At 52.3% G+C, this 17,787-nt stretch overlaps 1 protein-coding gene across 1 annotated transcript in view; it reads left to right on the top strand.

The window, feature by feature from the left end:
- The first annotated feature begins 5,324 nt into the window (after positions 1-5,324).
- The window catches only part of SPTBN2 (spectrin, beta, non-erythrocytic 2), a 36,103-nt gene continuing 23,640 nt past the window's right edge, over positions 5,325-17,787 (top strand). Inside the window, exons 1-9 of the mRNA XM_011986959.1 lie at positions 5,325-5,368; positions 5,456-5,634; positions 10,502-10,653; positions 11,082-11,255; positions 12,054-12,145; positions 12,290-12,370; positions 12,689-12,804; positions 15,999-16,111; positions 16,259-16,446. Of these exons, the coding sequence (XP_011842349.1) occupies positions 5,478-5,634; positions 10,502-10,653; positions 11,082-11,255; positions 12,054-12,145; positions 12,290-12,370; positions 12,689-12,804; positions 15,999-16,111; positions 16,259-16,446 (1,073 nt within the window). The 5' untranslated portion in view covers positions 5,325-5,368; positions 5,456-5,477. The remainder of the gene's footprint in view (positions 5,369-5,455; positions 5,635-10,501; positions 10,654-11,081; positions 11,256-12,053; positions 12,146-12,289; positions 12,371-12,688; positions 12,805-15,998; positions 16,112-16,258; positions 16,447-17,787) is intronic.

Raw genomic sequence — 17,787 nt, 5'->3', positions numbered from 1 at the left:
TTTTCCTTTTATCTCTCTGCCAGTCCACCCATTTATACTTAGAAGCAAATAAGATTTGAACTTTGCCAAAGTCCCCATTTCTTCTAATCTATTATTCATCCCGCTGTCATTTGTTCAACTCTGCCTTCCCATGACTTCTCTAGCTCTGCCGTCCTCCTCCCGCATATCTGCAGTTCGCTGTTGGGGCATCAGCACTGTTTCTTTCATTACCTCTGGCACCTACTCCATCTTCATCTTCCTCTCTCATTGTCTGAGCTCCTGAGGGGAAGTGATATTTGAGTTTAGTGTGGGGAAGGCCTGAGCAGACCAAGAAGCTAACCCTGGGTCACACTCACCCCTGAAACTTTGTGTCTTCTCAGTACTCATGGCTCCTCTAACCAATTCCAGCTGCTTCCCATCTTTGGACAAGGGTGGCCCTCAAAGTGCGGTCCCCAGACCAGTAGCTTCAGTGTCACCCGGGAATAGGTTAGAAATGCACATTCCCAGGTATCACCCCGGAAGTAGCGACTCAGAAGCTGGGGGATGTGGGGAGTGACCTGTGATTTAACAGTCCTCCAGGTTGTTGTGATTCATGGAAGTTTGAGAATCCCCAGTCCTGAGCTGTTGAGCTCAACCTGAAAGTATCCCAGCCCAGGAGCAGGTCTTCTCCCATGCCCTGTTCATTCTTTCCTTGAGCTTCTCTCTAGTCCTAAGAAAGACATTAATTCGATAGCCAAAAAAAATGAATTATAGTCAAGTCATTCAGTATCTCTTTATTGCATATCTATTGTACTGAGTCTGGAAAAACACCAAAACGAGTAAACAGCCCTTGTCCTCAATGAGTTAAATGTGGAGTGGGCAGAGAGACATGTAAACAACTAACTGTAATGTGATGTGATAAGTACAATACTAGCTGCATGCCGAAGTGCCCTGGGAGCACAGAGGAGGGAATGATCAACTCTGAGCGAGGGAAAGAATTCATCAGGAGCAGGAGGTGGTGAGAGGAAGAATTAGGGTACAAGGCAGCCTCTAGCCCAGGGTATAGGATTTCTAGCTTAACATATCAGCTGAAAGAGAGGAAAGCTGCCCTGGAGGATCAGCACGTGTGAGCCTAGTCTGCCTCTAGCAGTGCCTGGCGTAGATTCCAGCAGGACCCCAAGCCTGCAACTGGCGGGGGTTGGCATTCTTCTAGCACTAACAGTGTAAGCTACTTGGGCCTGGCCTTGAGGTCAATTGCTAAGAATAAGGTATGATGAGACTGTAATCTGGATTAGCTACTGCACCGCCCTATTGCCAGACTTCAGGAATCCGTGGAAGAGAGGACAATTGAGGATTCTCTGGCTTCAAGAGAGACAGGGGGTCATGAAGCTGGGGGGGGGGGCTGCTGGCCAACTGAGGAAGTGTGAGCATGGAGACCCTGGTCATAGGTGAGGAATGATCTACTCAGTGGCAAGAAAACAGCGCTGGATATGTGTAGGAGAAACGCAAATAGAAATCAGTGGGAATCTAGAGGTGGCAGCAGGGGACACATGCTGAGAACACAGCATATTGTCCACAAGGCCAGGGAGCTGCAGAGCCAGAATGCTCAGAAACCAAGACCTAGAGACACAGAGGTAGCAGAGCCTCAGAGCCACATGCTGAACAATGCCAGAGAGCACCATTCACATGGAAGGCTATGGGAACAAACTCCCTGGAGTCACAACATGGTGGCCCTGTGGGGGTCTGTGATCTAAGGACACCAGTGCCAGCGTGGTTCCTTATCCATATCACAGCATTTCTGGAAACTCAGGACACACAGCTTGCATGCTTCAAATTCAATTTGGGGAGAGGCGCATTTAAGTGGCCGAGGTTTTATTTGGGGGAAGACGAGGTTCTAGCTCCATACTTTCTCTTGGTAATGGTAGGAATCCACAGGGACATTCTAACAGTTGGACTTCCCTGGAGGGTCTGGCTCCCAATTGGACCCCTTTGTAACTTTAACAAAACCCCCAATTCTGCATTTCTCCTGAGCCCTACTTCCTAGGACCAGGGCTGTGGTCTTGGCAGTCACTGGTTCTGGAAAGGAAGGAGGTGTGGAGAAGACAGAAGTGATGGGTGGTGAGACTCGGGTAGGTGGGGAGGTGTGTGCCCATGGACACACAAAGGCAGAACCTGGCTTCCATCATTAACTGGTTCCATGAAGCTGAACCTGACCTGCTTGAAAGCCAGGGTTGTCTGCCCCTCCCCTTGGGAGGACCAAGTTGGAGCCCCCAAAATAAGCCAAAGCAGTCCATGTTTAGGTTCTGTGCAGCTTGCAGGGGCCTCAGAGATACTGTAGTTTGGAGACAGGGTCAGATGGTTAGCTTCTTTGAGTTTCTGCTCTTTGTGGAGTACAAAGATGTATGAGGTTGGGTTTGCAAACCTCAGCAGTTGGGGCCAGGCAGGTAACATAGTATGTGAAGTGGCTGGGCCTGTAGAGAGATAATGCAGACCCATCTAAAGGAATCCAAAATTAGTCTTTTTTCTTTTTTTTTCTTTTTTTTTTTCTTTTTTTTTTTTTAAGACAAGTTTTACTCTGTCACCCAGGCTAGAGTGCAATGGTGCAGTCTTGGCTCACTGCAACCTCCGCCTCCCAGGTTCAAGCGACTTGACAGCCTCAGCCTCCTGAGTAGCTGGAACTACAGGCACCTGCTACCACACCCAGCTGAGTTTTTGTATTTTTAGTAGAGACGGGGTTCCGCCTTGTTGGCCAGGCTGGTGTCGAACTCCTGACCTCAGGTGATCTGCCCGCCTTGGCCTCCTAAAGTGCTGGGATTACAGGCATGAGCCTCCTCACCTGGCCAAAAAATCAGTCATTTAAAAATAGCTTATTGGCCCAGCGAAACACTCCCGGGGGCTAGCCTTGGTACGTTTGTGACTCCTAGTAAGGGGTCATGGAAACCGAAGCGGGGGCAGGGTGGGACTTGGGTGTAGGCGTTTTTGTGGGCAGATCTGTGCAGGGAGAGTTTGAGTGCTGGAGATGTCCATCCCAGAGCTGAGCATAAGTGTGGCTGCTGGTTAGGAAGCACTAATTTGAGGGGCCGAGAGAAGTGGAATTACACTTGGTCCTGAGGCGTGGACTACTTTCCTGTCTAGAAGCTGAGAGTATTAGGTGATGCTAGTTCAGGTCATGCCTTGCCCACAGCGCTCTTTGCTCAGGGTGATTCAACTCTGCCCTAGAATATATTTTTATATAAATATTTACAGAACAAATCCAGAGAATCTGTGGGGAGAAATGGTGGATTTTGAATGAGAAGAGTCCTAGGCCTAGTAGAAATCAAGTTCCCTTTCCTTCTAGAGGGAATTAAAGCCCAAATCTACAAGCCTTAGACCTTAGCTCCCTTGTATCTCATTAATGCTCCTCCCAAGAAAAATCCTTGCGCACATTTTCTCTTTAGGAGAAAGGGGAGGGGCAGACAACCCTGGCCTTCAAGCAGGTCAGGTTCAGCTTCATGGAATTCGTTAATGATGGAAGCCAGGTCCTGCCTTTGTATGCCCATGGGTCTCACCACCTACCCGAGTCTCAACACCCAGCACTTCTGTCTTCTACATACCTCCTTCCTTTCCAGAATCTGAGGCTACCAAGACCACAGCCCTGGTCCTAGGAAGTAGGGATCAGGAGAAATGCAGAATTGGGGGTTTTGTGAAAGTTACAGACCCAGTCCCCTCCCCTCTCTCAAATGGCTGCTGAATGCTGAATTACGCAAGAACTTTGGACAGTAGAGGTTGGTTTTTTTTTTTTTTTAAATCCCCAGCAGCTATTCTGAACCTCATTTTTTTAGTTTTGAGCACAGAGTGTGTTTGCGTAAGTTAGAGCCATAAGTAGTGCTGTTGAGCAGACGTGGTTCACATTTCCCCAGCCTGGGCCCTAGGCAGGAGCCATGGCTGCTCATCCCTCCGGGGAGGACTCGAGGCCTCCAGGATGGTTGAGGAACCTGTGTATATTCTCTGTTCAAGAGGCTGCGATTAAGAGTGTGTCCCCAGAGTCGGAAAGAACTTTTCAAAACCCAGCACTGTTTCTTCCAGCTGCGTGACCTTGAACCAGTAACTTAGTGTCTTTTTTTTTTTTTTTTTTTTGAGGCGGAGTCTCACTCTGTCTTGCCCAGGCTGGAGTGCAGTAGCGCAATCTCGGCTCACTGCAGCCTCTGCCTCCCAGGTTCAAGTGATTCTCCTGTCTCAGCCTTCCCAGTAGCTGGGACTACAGGCTTGTGCTACCATGCCCGGCTAATTTTGTATTTTTAGTAGAGGCGGGGTTTTACCATGTTGGCCAGGCTGGTCTCGAACTCCTGACCTCAGATGATCCACCCGCCTCAGCCTCCCAAAGTGCTGGGATTACAGGCGTGAGCCACTGCGCCTGGCCAACTTAATGCCTTTTGTGCGGCTTCCTTATCTATGAAATGGGGATGATAGTGGGCCCTCACCCCCACGGGAAGTTATGGTGAGGTGATGCATGTCAGTGGCAGGGACGTGTCACAGCCGACATTTATTGAGTACTTACTAACGTTCTCTGTGGCAAACCAAAGCAAACGAAGGGGAGAGAACCATACTGTGTCCTCCTTTGAACTCCTGGGCACTTGCCAAACAGCGTATCAATCTTCCTGGTATATCCATACTTGCCAAACAGCACATCAATCTTCCTGGTGTATCATAGCTTTTTCTTAGCTCAAGAGCAGAATCTGGGTCCTTTTTTTTTTTTTTTTTAAAGACAAGTCTCGCTCTCTTGTCCAGGCTGGAGTGCAGTGGTGCACCCAGGTTCAAGCGATTCTCCTGCCTCAACCTCCAGAGTAGCTGGGATTACAGGCGCCTGCCACTATGCCCAGCTAATTTTTTGTAGTTTTAGTAGAGATGGGTTTCCACCATGTTGGTCAGGCTGGTCTTGAACTTCTGACCTCAGGTGATCCACCCACCTCAGCCTCCCAAAGTGCTGGGATTACAGGTGTGAGCCACTGCGTCCAACGAATCTGGGTCTTTTTATCTCAACTTGCCGACAGGGTAGAGGAGGCCATCTTGGGTTGATCACAGGCTCAGGACAGTTTGTGGAAGGAAAGAATGCCACTTTCTAGTCATTATTGCCCACAGGGCCCCGTATGTGCTCCCTGCATTATCCTGGGCTGTACACTGCTGTCTGAAGCACTGAAGCCCATCACCCCTTTCCTTACCCCCAAACCCATCTGTCTCTGGCCCGAAGCCGTTGGAGCCTTTCCTGACCACCGCATTACTCTGAGCTGCTGCCGCCTTCCTGCTTCACTTTCTGTGCTTCTGATGTATTCCTGTCCCTAGGCTTCCCCGGTGGCTTCCCCTCTCCCTCTGGGGGCTGATTTCCACTGAGCAGCCAACCACAGCCTCTGGCCACAAGGAGAGCGGGGCACAGGTAGGGCAGGAAGACAGAAGGCCCTGGTGGTGAGTGGAGGGCTTAGTGGTCCCTCGACAACCCTCACTGGCCGCATTCTCCTTGCAGGAGCAGGAAGCCAGCCACCACCATGAGCAGCACTCTGTCACCCACAGACTTTGACAGCTTGGAGATCCAGGGCCAGTACAGTGACATCAACAACCGCTGGGACCTTCCTGACTCAGACTGGGACAATGACAGCAGCTCAGCCCGCCTCTTTGAGAGGTCTCGCATTAAGGCTCTGGCAGGTGAGGTCAGGGGAGGGTCGAGGTGGGGGGATGCTGGAGGAGGCTTTGTCAGCTCGTCATGAAGAGCCCTTTAACTTTATGGGAAGACTGACTTTTCTTTCTAAGTGGGAGACCCAGAACACTCTATCAATTCCCTGGTCCCCAAATCCAGCCTCAAGAATAGCCTTCAGGCCATTCAGAACTTTCCCCAGCTCCTCCCCGCAAGCCTAGAGACCCTGCACTGGCCCCTGGACTGGCTAAGCTGACTAAAACAGCTTCCCTCTCTGGCCTCAGCCCCCAGGGTCACGCCCCTTCATCCTTCAGCACTCTCGCTCTTGCCGCTCCCGTCTCCGCCCACCTCTCCCTTACCTGTCATGCCCTTGTTGTATCTTCTTTGATTTCCCACTGTCATTTCCCACACCTGTTCCTGGTCTATTATTTCCCCTCTGCTCCCTCCCCACCTGTTCCTTCCACCTGCCGCCTGTTACTCCCATTATCTCATCTGCCTGTTCCCTGAAGCAGGTTCCCTCCTCCCGCTGCTGCTGGTTTCAGCAGCTGCCCATTCTCCCGGGTGTGCTCTCTGCCTTCCTTGGCCCCTACCCTTCCCTACGGCCTGGGGCCTGGGCTCTCTGCTCTGAGTAGAAACTCGTCTGACGGCCTCCCTGTCTTCCGGGGGAGGAGTTGTCATGGCAACAAGAGTGCGGCTGCCACCTGACACCACCAGTGGCTGGCGTGGGGCTGACTCACCCACACACCCCAAGGCCACCCACCCCGTTTGGCTTCCTCCTCCATCCCACCCTTGTCATTACCATTGACCTGCCGGCTGCCCAGCCCAGCCCAACCCAACCCAGTCTGAAAGGCCCCAGCTACTCTCACCAAGAGGTGGTGCTCCCAGTGGGGGTGGGCTTGGCCCCTAGAAGAAGAGAGACTCCAAGAGGGAGGTTCCCAAACCTGGCCACATGTTTTACAGGATCACCCAGGGATGTTTTTGTAACAAATACAGGTTTCCAAACTCCTCCCTAGACGCAGAAAATTAGAATCTTGGTCCAGAACTCAGGGTTTTTCAAAAGCTCCCTAAGTGATTCTTTTGAGCCAGCTCAGCACCAGTCTGAGGACCCCCTTGTGGCAGCCATAACTTCCTGGGACCCCCTCTCATTTTCTCCTGGGCTTCTCTGTCCTGCTGGTTGGGTCTTCAGGCCGGCTGTGAAACTCTCCTACCAGTGCGTCTATACATCAGAGAAGACAGAAGGTGTGGGTTATGGAGAATGTCATGTTTGGGGGAAATATTCCTGGCACTCTGGTTTTGGATTCATGTAGCCTCTAGAACTGTCATGATGTCTATGTGTGTACAACATGTGCCACCCACCATGTTTGCACACATGACAAGTGCCACCCAGTATTGTCACCATGCCTGTGTACATAGGACATATGCCTCCCAGGACTGTCACCATGCCTGTGTGCATAGGACACATGCCTCCCAGGACTGTCACCATGCCTGTGCACATAGGACACATGCCTCCCAGGACTGTCACCAAGCCTGTGTACATAGGACACATCCCTCCCAGGACTGTCACCATGTCTGGCTGCACATAACTCGGGCCAGGCAGGACTGTCACTGTGTCTGCACACATCTGTGCGACCTCGTGCTGTCATTGGGTGTTTATCTCCACCACTAAACTGGGCTCCCCTGAAGAGGCAGCTCTGCATGGGCTTTGCCTAGCACTGTCTCCAGCCAGTAAGTGTCAAATAAACACTGAATGAATGAAGACAGGGAAGGGCAAGTGTAGGCTGCACATGGTAAACGCTGAAGCCGAGGGGAAGGGCGCCTGGTAGATGCGCCCAGCAGCAGGGTGTCTGGGGGCTGGGATGGCCTGGTGGAGGACGGCCCTGGTGGGCCGGAGGGCAGGGAAGGAGCTGGCACTGGAGGTGGTGGTAAACAGCTGGAAAGGTGGAAACAGTGCCCATTTCACAGACAAGGGAGTAAAAGAAAATACCTCGCACAGTGCCTGGCCTTTCCTCTTTGAGGATCTCCTCATTTCCGGATTTCTCTTTGTCTGTTTCTGAGCTGGGGCTCAAAGCCCACACATCCTAGAGAAGGACCTCCCAGAGTCACCCAGAGAGGGGTTGCCCTCGCTGTTCCTGCAAACCTTTGGGAAACAGGAGTTTGCATTGGGGGGCCCCTCTCGTGGATCTTGCGTATTCTTAGGTAACTTGGGGCCTGATGGGCGGGTCTCGAAGGCGCTGGCAGTGCCCTCCTCCGCCGCCCCACAGGGCCTGGCCCTGCCCCCGCCAGCCACACTCCGCCTCCTTCCCCTCCCCGACACTGTCCAACCTGTTTGTCTGGAGCCGCCTGTCCCCTCTCGCCACAGCCAGGCGTGCCCTCACTCTCTGTCTCAGGAGCTCGGGACACCCTGTAACTCTTTTTGCCACTCCTTGTAATTCCCACCATTCTTGAATCCCCCGACCCTGGAGTCCAGCCTGAGGTTCCACTGGGGAACAGAAACTGGCCCCCTGCCGGCGGGGAGCATGGACTCTGGGCCCTGGGCTCTGTAGCCAGCAGCTGGCAGCATGAATGGGAACGGAGTGAACAGGGTGCACGGGAACGGCCTGCACGAGGCCGGCGAGTTTTACTATGAGGCTGTGGAAGGGGCCCAGAACCCCGGGGGCCTCCTGCTCTCACCAGCTGCCTTCATCAACCCTGCTCAGTATGCCAGCGTGCTGGAAGGACGCTTCAAACAGCTACAAGGTGAGGCCCGGGGGCCCCCTGTATGGACGACTGCGCCTGGGCCAGAGGGACCTGGGTGTGGGGAGAGTGGCCGGAGCTGAGCTGAGGACCCAGCACGGGATACAGTGTGACTCCAGTGTTTGTGCTGGGAGACAATGTGATGCAGCTTGGAGGGGATAATTACAAGAGGCTGGAAAATACACAGATGTCAACGGAATGGGGAAAGGCTTGGATCCACTGGCAGGGACCGTGTATGATGGCATGGGTGGGTGTGACTGCCGGGCCTTGGGGTGCTGCATGGAGCAAAGGCAACCAGCCTTGGGGGGCGCAGGGGCACCAGCACCCGGGGAGGCCCCAACAGTGCCTCTAAGGCAGATCTGGATCTGGCAGTGGAGCGCCTGCCAGGACAGTTAGGGGAGGAGTAGGGGTGAGCCAGGCCCAGGGACCGGGAGATTGTGTTTTCCACGCTTCTGAGTGTGTGTCTGAATGTGTGCATGGGGGCAGTGTGTGTGGAAGCAGAGGGAGTGTCTTGAAGGAGAGGATCTGTGCAAACAGGCCCAGGTAGATGTCTGCGCAGGTGTGTGTTCACTCTGGCACAAGTGCTTGGGTGTGTTTCTGGGAATCACTGGTGTGTGTGTGTGTAAGGATCTTGGGATGCTGTGGGCGTCTTGTGACATAACACTTGGTTTCTTGTGCTTGACTTTGCCCATTTTCCTCCTAGCTGACACTACTTCTGTGTCTTCTGCCTGTGTGCCAAAATGGTCTCACCCCAGGGTGCCCAGCAGCAGGCAGTCCCCCTGGATCCAGCGATGGCCTGTGACCCAGGCTCCTCCTGGCTCAGATGGGGCCTGTAGACCTGCCAGGAGGCCCCAAGGCACCCTTGGTTTCACGGGTGCTGGAGAGCATGGGGCCATCCCATGTTGTTATTAGGACCCCAGGTTTTGTGCCGGTATAGTGGCTGAAAGTAAGAGACAGGGAGCGACGTGGGTGTGTTGCTGTGTCTTATGGGTGAGGTGCTTAGGAATGTGAGATTAAGGGATGAGTCTTTCTGGTGTCTGAGATGCTGGTGCTGAGACGGAAGCAAAAGTGACTCTTCAGACCCCAGCCACTTGGGTTGGGTCCTTGCACAGGGCTCTCTGTGGGGAAGTGGCAGAAATCCTCATCACCAGAGCAGCTTCTGATGCTTTCACTTTGTCACTTAGAACGTTCTTAATTTTTATTTTCCTATGAAACCTAGTACTTATTTCCCCTCTTCAGTAGCTCCCCTCCTCTGTGGGCTGGGCAGCAGGGCATTGCCTAACTTTTTTTTGAGATTGGTGCCTAACTCTGCCTGGCTTTTCTCCCTCATGGTTCCTGGCCTCACTGTTTTCCCAGTTGCCGACTCTCAACATCTTGTTCTTCTGGGCAATGGGGTGTTTATGTCCTGGAACTGAATCCCCTTGCAGCCTGTTGAACGTACCGTCCCCAACCCCCAAAACAGAGGAGCCTGCCTTTTCTTTTAAGTTATCCAAGGAACAGTAAGCTGACTCAGGAGGCCTGCAGCCTCTATACCATCAAGTCCTAATGACCGCTTGGAAGAGCCGCTGCTATGATTTTAGCCCACACCCTCTCCTTTGTCCACAACCAAAAGAAAACAGCCATACCTCCCACCGGCCTGGGCAGCTCTTGCTCTCCTGCAGGTCAGATCACACCACTTTATAACAGCAGCTCACCAAGGAGCCATTTTGTGCCGGGCACCAACTAGGTGTTTTATATACCTTGTCTCATTTAATCAACACAATGACCTGTTGAAGTAGAAAGTGATGTTCCCATTTTACAGATGAGGACATTGGGGCTCTGATGGATGAAGTCACTTGACCAGTGTTCCACCACTTACACGACTGCCCCACTCCAGCCCCTCCCTGTATGTCCCACGGTTTCCAAGGTCTTCATCCTTTCTTCTCAAAGCCTGTTTTCTGTCTTTCATCTTTCTTCTTTACCTTGCTTATGAGCTCATTCCAAGTTATGGGCTTTCCTCCTGGTCATCTTCCTTCCCTTCCTCCTCCTTGGAGGACCCCGCTTCCCATCTCTCAGGCTCCTCCATCCCCCACCCCTGCCAACTGGTGTTTAGAAGCAGGCATGCTGAACTCGAAGGACAGAAATAACCCCATGTTGCCACTGCAGATGAACGAGAAGCCGTGCAGAAGAAAACCTTCACCAAGTGGGTAAACTCGCACCTGGCCCGGGTCACGTGCCGGGTGGGGGACCTGTACAGCGACCTCCGGGATGGACGCAACCTGCTGAGGCTCCTCGAGGTGCTCTCGGGAGAGACACTGGTGAGCTGTGGTCATGAAGGGAAGAGGGGGCCTCAGAAAAGTGTCCAAGGGGACCAGCTGGAGGAACAGCCCTCAGAGAGAGTGACGGCACAGGGCGGGAAGCAGTGGCTCCCTCTGCTCAGAGGATGGGTTCATTTCGAGCGCCTTTGCCACTTGGATTACATAGGAGCACTGCTTCATGGAGACAGGAACAGTGGCCCCATTGAAAACATTTCTTTTTCCACCTACTCTGGGTGCAATTAATTCCCTTGGGAATCTTAATCTGCCCAAGCCTCATCTGTAACCTCAGCTTTGGCTCCAGCCCTGGGGCTGTGCCTGTGTTCCTGAGGTAGGTCATGGGGAAGGTGTGCAAAGCCGGGCCCTGGGAAGGCTGGGGAAGAAGGTGGAAGCCCACAGTCCCATGCCATTTTGCCCCCGTCCCTCCACAGCCAAAGCCCACAAAGGGCCGCATGCGGATCCACTGCCTGGAGAACGTGGACAAGGCACTGCAGTTCCTCAAGGAGCAGAAAGTGCACTTGGAAAACATGGGGTCCCATGACATTGTGGACGGAAACCACCGACTGACCCTTGGGCTGGTCTGGACCATCATCCTTCGATTCCAGGTACCCCAGCACACTGTCACACAGGGTGTGGTTCCTGCCCTGATTCTGCACCACAGACCGTTCCTGCTGGCCCGTGACACAATAAACACAAAGACGGAGGATCTAGAACCTTATATAGCAGTTGCCATTGCGGCGCTATCCAACCACCAGATCAGTGGACTCCCCTCCTTCAACAGGGTAGAAACCAGCGTGGGTGAATGGCAAACCCCTGTGGCAAGTTCCCTGTGCTCTGGTCGTGTGCAGTAGGACCACAGGTTGGTCCACAAGGGACTAGAAGTTTTACAAACTGGTCCTTCACCACAAGGGGTTTGGGAACTTCTAGAGGGTCTGGTCACTGGCCCCAATCCCCTGCCATAAACTCTGCTGGCCTCCCCCAGTGGAACAGTCACCCTCCTCCTTCCCATGCCCCAGTGTCCTCATGTCATCACAGCTTTCCTGATCACCCCCTTCCTTCCCGGGTTCTGTCGGCTTCACCTTGGAAAGCCAGCTTTCAGACACCTTGGAGAGCCAGCTCTCAGAGAAGATTCACTCTTCCGCCTGCAGTTCCCCACCTGGAGGGACCAGCACCTCCACTCAGGGACACATCCATTCTTCAGCATCCTACCCTAATCTGCTGCCTCAAACCCCTTCCACCCAGTGTTCTGTGGTCCCTGGCCTAGGTTGAAAGGACCTCAGGCTATGCCTGTCCACCCCATTACCACAGTCTAAAGAGTGGTTTCCTGCTATTTATCTGAGCATCTCTGATAACACCAGGAGTTCCTGTCCAGGGAGTGAGGGCCCTGCTTGCTTCCTTCCTAGATCCAAGACATCAGTGTGGAGACAGAAGACAACAAGGAGAAGAAGTCAGCCAAGGATGCCCTGCTTCTGTGGTGCCAGATGAAGACTGCAGGGTGAGGATGCCCTGGGCATGTGGCACTGGAGGGTCAGTGACCCCCAGGCTGTGCTGGACTCCAGGAACCATGAGCGGGTGACTGCCCTGGAATCACAGACCAGGGCTCAGCCCTACTCACCATTTTCCGAATCTCTGTTTATAGTTATCCCAACGTCAATGTACACAACTTCACCACCAGCTGGAGAGATGGACTAGCCTTCAACGCCATCGTGCATAAACACCGGTGAGAAGATGGGGTCGGCTAGTGACCTCGGCTGCACATGTGGAGACAGAGATGAGACGCGCTGCACAGCAGTCAGAAGGAAGGGATAGCACTCGGAGCAGAACCAGAACGTGGGGGTGCAGGACTGCACAGAGCGCTTGTGATGGGAAGCAGGGGAGGCGGTATGGGGAGGGGCTGTGAGCAGCAGTGTGGGTTTGGGATGCCTACTTCTGGACAAAATTGGGTCGGTGACTTAGGGATAAAGATTGGTGTGGGTTTCCTCTTCCTCTTTAAGATCTCACATGTTTCTGATCCCTTCTGTCTTTCCTCCCCACCCAGGCCAGACCTGCTGGATTTTGAGTCTCTGAAGAAGTGTAATGCGCACTATAATCTGCAGAATGCATTCAATCTGGCTGAAAAGGAACTGGGACTTACCAAGCTGCTGGATCCCGAAGGTGGGGCCAGAGCTATGTGAAAAAGAGGTGGTAGGGTAGAGACAGGAGGTGGACCAGTGGTTGCCAGGGGCCGCAGCGGGGGAAGACATGGAGTAACCACCAACCGATACAGGGGCTTCTTTGGTGGGGGAAGAGAATGTTCTGGAATTAGAAAGTGGTGATAGTTACACAACCTTGTAAATATGCTGAAAACCATGGGGTAGCTCACACCCAGCACTTTGGGAGGCCAAGGCAGGAGGATCGCTTGAGCCCAGGAGTTTGATACCAGCCTGGGCAACATACTGAGACCCCATGACTACCCCTCCCCCTAAAAAATACATCTTTACACTGAAAACCACTGAATTATATACATTAAAAGGGTGAATTTTGTGGTATGAAAATCATTTCTCAGTTTTTTTCTAACAAAAGACTGTAGGTCAGAAGAAGGGCAGCCCAGTGACAGAAAGAGCACTGGGCTGTGAGTTGTGTCCTGGGCAGAGCACACAGGAGCTCTGTGACATACAGCCAGTGGCTGGCCTCTGTGGCTCAGTTTCCTCATGTCTTAAAAGACGGAATTGGTCTGTAAGGGTTCTTCGAAAATTCTAGGATTCTAAATTCAGCTACATGTTGCTGGCCACGGTGGCACCTGCCTGTAGTGCTAGCTGCTAGGGAGGCTGAGGTGAGAGGATCACTTGAGCCCAAGAGTTCTAGGCTGCAGTGGGCTATGCTGATCGGGTATCCACACTAAGATCAGCATTGGTGTTCTCCTGGGATCAGGGGACCACCAGGTTACCTAAGGAGGACTGAACCAGCCCAAGTCAGAATGGAGCAGGTCAAAACTCCCACACTGATCAGTAGTGGGATCACACCTGTCAATAGTCACTGTACTCCAGCCTGGGCAACAGCGAGACCTGTCTTTATTTTTTTAAAACAAATTTTTAAGAAAAAAAATTAAGCGGCTGGGTGCGGAGGCTCAAGCCTGTAATCCCAGCACTTTGGGAGGCCGAGACGGGCGGATCACGAGGTCAGGAGATCGAGACCATCTTGGCTAACACGGCAAAACCCCGTCTCTACTAAAAAATACAAAAAACTAGCCGGGCGAGGTGGCGGGCGCCTGTAGTCCCAGCTACTCGGGAGGCTGAGGCAGGAGAATGGCGTGGACCCGGGAGGCGGAGCTTGCAGTGAGCTGAGATCTGGCCACTGCACTCCAGCCTGGGCGACAGAGCAAGACTCCGTCTCAAAAAAAAAAGAAAAAAAATTAAGCTGCATGACCTTCCACTCTTACCCAGACCTGGCCTGTGGTCAGCTGACCTTGCTGATTGGTTCCTGTGGTTCTGGTCATAATGCTGACAAGATAGATGAGATCAGTAACAGCGATTGGGCTCTTTTTTTTTTTTTTTGAGATGGAGTCTCGCTCTGTTGCCCAGACTGGAGTGCAATGGTGCGATCTCAGCTCACTGCAACCTCCGCCTCCTGGGTTCGAGCAATTATCCTTCCTCAGCCTCCCGAGTAGCTGGGATTACAGGCATATGCCACCAGGCCGGCTAGTTTTTGTATTTTTAGTAGAGACGGGGTTTCACCATGTTGGTCAGGCTGGTCTCTAACTCCTGACCTTGTGATCCGCCCACCTCGGCCTCCCAATGCACTGGGATAACAGGTGTGAGCCCCTGTACCCGACTGCGATTTTTCTCTTATTTGGTACCTGGTTCTGCACTTGACATGCTTTAATCTTCACAATACCCCTTTGAAATCAGTACTGTTATCCTCAGTTTATGGAAGAGACGATGGGGGCCTATAATGGGTGAGCAACTTGCCCAAGTCCTCCGGCAGATGGAGCTGAGATTGGCGTTCAGGCAGCCTGGCTCCAGAGCGTGTTTCCTCTGCTGCTTCTGGTAGAGTGGAGACCAATCTTGGTGCAGCCAGAACAGGGAGGAGAAAAGGGCCCAGTGACTCCCCTGCTGGAGGTGCTCCTGAAGTTCACTGGGTGGATGTTCGCTGGTCTTGGCCATTTTCTCCCTGTTTTCCATTCTACCTGTAGCCCTATCACCTGGACCCTTTTACTCCAGAATGACAAGTGTCAGCGAGCTAGCAACAGACATAGGCTTCATGCAGTGCTCCTTAGAGAGCCTCTGGGCAGCATGGCTGTAATTCAGAACCTGGAAATAAAGCTAAGCATTCTGTAACTTTCCGAGATGACTTCAGTGGCTCCTGCCTGCCTGCGTGTTTCCAGAAATGGGCAAGAGGCTTCCAGTCTCATAGTCTTACCTTTAGGATAAAATCTGGCCTATTTAAAAGAACCCATAGATTTCAAGTTACGGTCAGCCTCGGTTGTGTGGTGGAAGCCAGTTCGGCTTGAAAGACACTCCCCTCCTTGGGCCCACAGCTGAGGTTTGGGATTGAGGTTAGAAACAGCGTGATCACACCTGGAGATGGTGCTGAGAGCTGGGCTCTGTCCCCACTGAGCTGCGGGGATCACAGGGCCCATCGCTCTGTGCATCTTAGGTTCAAGAGGCTTAGTTCATACCTTCTGTCCTGCTGCCCCTCAATCCGTTGACTTTTTTTTTTTTTGAGACAGAGTCTCGCTCTGTCCCCCAGGCTGGAGTGTAGTGGCACGATCTCAGCTCACTGCAAGCTCCGCCTCCCGGGTTCACACCGTTCTCCTGCCTCAGCCTCCCGAGTAGCTGGGACTACAGGCGTGCACCACCACGCCCAGCTATTTTTTTGTATTTTTAGTAGAGATGGGGTTTCACCGTGTTAGCCAGGATGGTCTCAATCTTCTGACCTCGTGATCTGCCCACCTCGGCCTCCCAAAGTGCTGGGATTATAGGCGTGAGCCACTGCGCCCGGCCTCCATTGATTTCTTAAACATTGTTCCAGCCTAAAAGTCCGTGATCCATCCCCACATAGCAATGCTGTCTCTTTTCTTGCTTTTCTTCCCCAAACAACTAATTTTGGTCTCCATGGGGAACTCTGAGTAAAAGCCTCCTTCTGGGGTTTGTGCTCTGCTTGGAGGGCCCTTCTTGTTTCCAGAAGAAGGGAAAAAAGGTGAGCTTTTGGTGCCCCTTTCATTTGAATGGCCAAGTTGTCATTTTGCTCTAAAAGGGGATGGAGAGATGTCAGCCTTGGAGGACTGGGCAGGCCCAGGGTTTGGGGTAGCTGATGCAAGTTGTGGATGTACTTCTGGGAGGCCTGACCCAAATGGTCCTCTCTTGCAGATGTGAATGTGGACCAGCCAGATGAGAAGTCGATCATTACCTATGTGGCTACTTACTACCATTACTTCTCCAAGATGAAGGCCCTGGCAGTGGAAGGCAAGAGAATTGGCAAGGTACTGTCCATGGGCAGTAGGTATAAAGGCCAGAGGAGGCCCGGCTGAGGGGTCTTACTCCCCCAGTGCAAGGGCAGGGTGGAGCTGCAGGACTGGGCCAGGGACCCTGTGGCTGGGACTGTCATGTCCATGTCTTCTGCCTCCCAGGTGCTGGACCATGCCATGGAGGCAGAGCGCCTGGTGGAGAAGTATGAGTCCCTGGCCTCGGAGCTGCTGCAGTGGATCGAGCAAACGATTGTGACCCTCAATGACCGGCAGCTGGCCAACTCCCTGAGTGGGGTCCAGAACCAGCTGCAGTCCTTCAACTCCTACCGCACCGTGGAGAAGCCGCCCAAGTAGGTGTCCCCGGGGCCCCACCCTGCCCTGAGCTGTGCTTCCACGAGAGGAAGCCTAAATGAGCACAACTTTCAGGGAGGGAAATTTGGCAGTACGTAAGTGCAGTAGAGATTTCCCATGCCAGAAGCATCCAAACAACGTAGTTGATACAAAATAAATTTTTTTTAATGATTAGCCATTTTTAAAAATCATGCTGTGGGCAGGGCATGGTGGCTCATGCCTGTAATCCCAGCACTTTGGGAGGCCAAGGCCGATGGATCACCGAGACCAGTCTGGCCAACATGGTGAAACCCCATCTCTACTGAGGTCGGGAGTTTGAGACCAGCCTGGCCAACATGGTGAAACCCTGTCTCTACTAAAGATACAAAAAAATTAGCTGGGGATGGTGGTACATGCCTGTAGTCCCAGCTACTCGGGAGGCTGAGGCAGGAGAACCACCTGAACCTGGGAGACAAAGGTTGCAGTGAGCTGAGATCATGCTGCTGTACTCCAGGCTGGGTGACAGAGTAAGACTCCATCTCAAAAAATAAATAAACAAAAAAACATGCTGTGGAAATGATTGCTATGGTGTGTTGAGTCAGTGCAATTCATCAGATAAGATTACTGATCAGGGTGTCATGGCAACCCAATCCCAGCATAGGATAGAGGGGACTGGACCTGACAGGCAGGTCATAACCGGCAACGTGGGTGTGGCTGGTAACGTGAGAATTGCAGAGGTTCTTATCATTTCAATATTTTAGCAATTAACTGTTCCAAATATGTGATTGCTCTTAGGCAATTCTGTTCAGTACCTGCCAAAATGTCTGTGTTTATGCTGTCATGGAGTTCTTTTGGAATTAATATATATCAGCTCTGAAACTAATATTAGTCCAGAAAACAACTGTTTCTATACATTCCAGGGAATGATTTAAGGTGTACCCTTTAACCTAGGAAGTCATCTTCTGGGCATTAAACAAAGATGTAGCTTCAAGGATGTTCATCAACACAACCACTATAAAAGAAAAATAAGTCACGGGTCAGCCACTGAAAATGATATTAAATAAATACATTTATTGACATGGAAAAATGTTCATGAAAAAGAAGCAAGGAAATAGGTTATAAAAGAATTATTTCGGACCGGGCGTGGTGGCTCATGCCTGTAATTCCAGCCCTTTGGGAGGCCAAGGCAGGCGGATCACAAGGTCAGGAGATCGAGACCACAGTGAAACCCCGTGTCTACTAAAAATACAAAAAATTAGCCGGGCGTGGTGGCAGGCGCCTGTAGTCCCAGCTACTCAGGAGGCTGAGGCAGGAGAATGGCGTGAACCCAGGAGGCGGAGCTTGCAGTGAGCCGAGATCGC

Source organism: Mandrillus leucophaeus, unplaced genomic scaffold, assembly GCF_000951045.1.
Source record: "Mandrillus leucophaeus isolate KB7577 unplaced genomic scaffold, Mleu.le_1.0 Scaffold30, whole genome shotgun sequence".
Taxonomy (NCBI): Eukaryota; Metazoa; Chordata; class Mammalia; order Primates; family Cercopithecidae; genus Mandrillus; species Mandrillus leucophaeus.
Note: the sequence above shows the minus strand (reverse complement) of the source record. Positions and strands in the feature narration are given on the sequence as shown.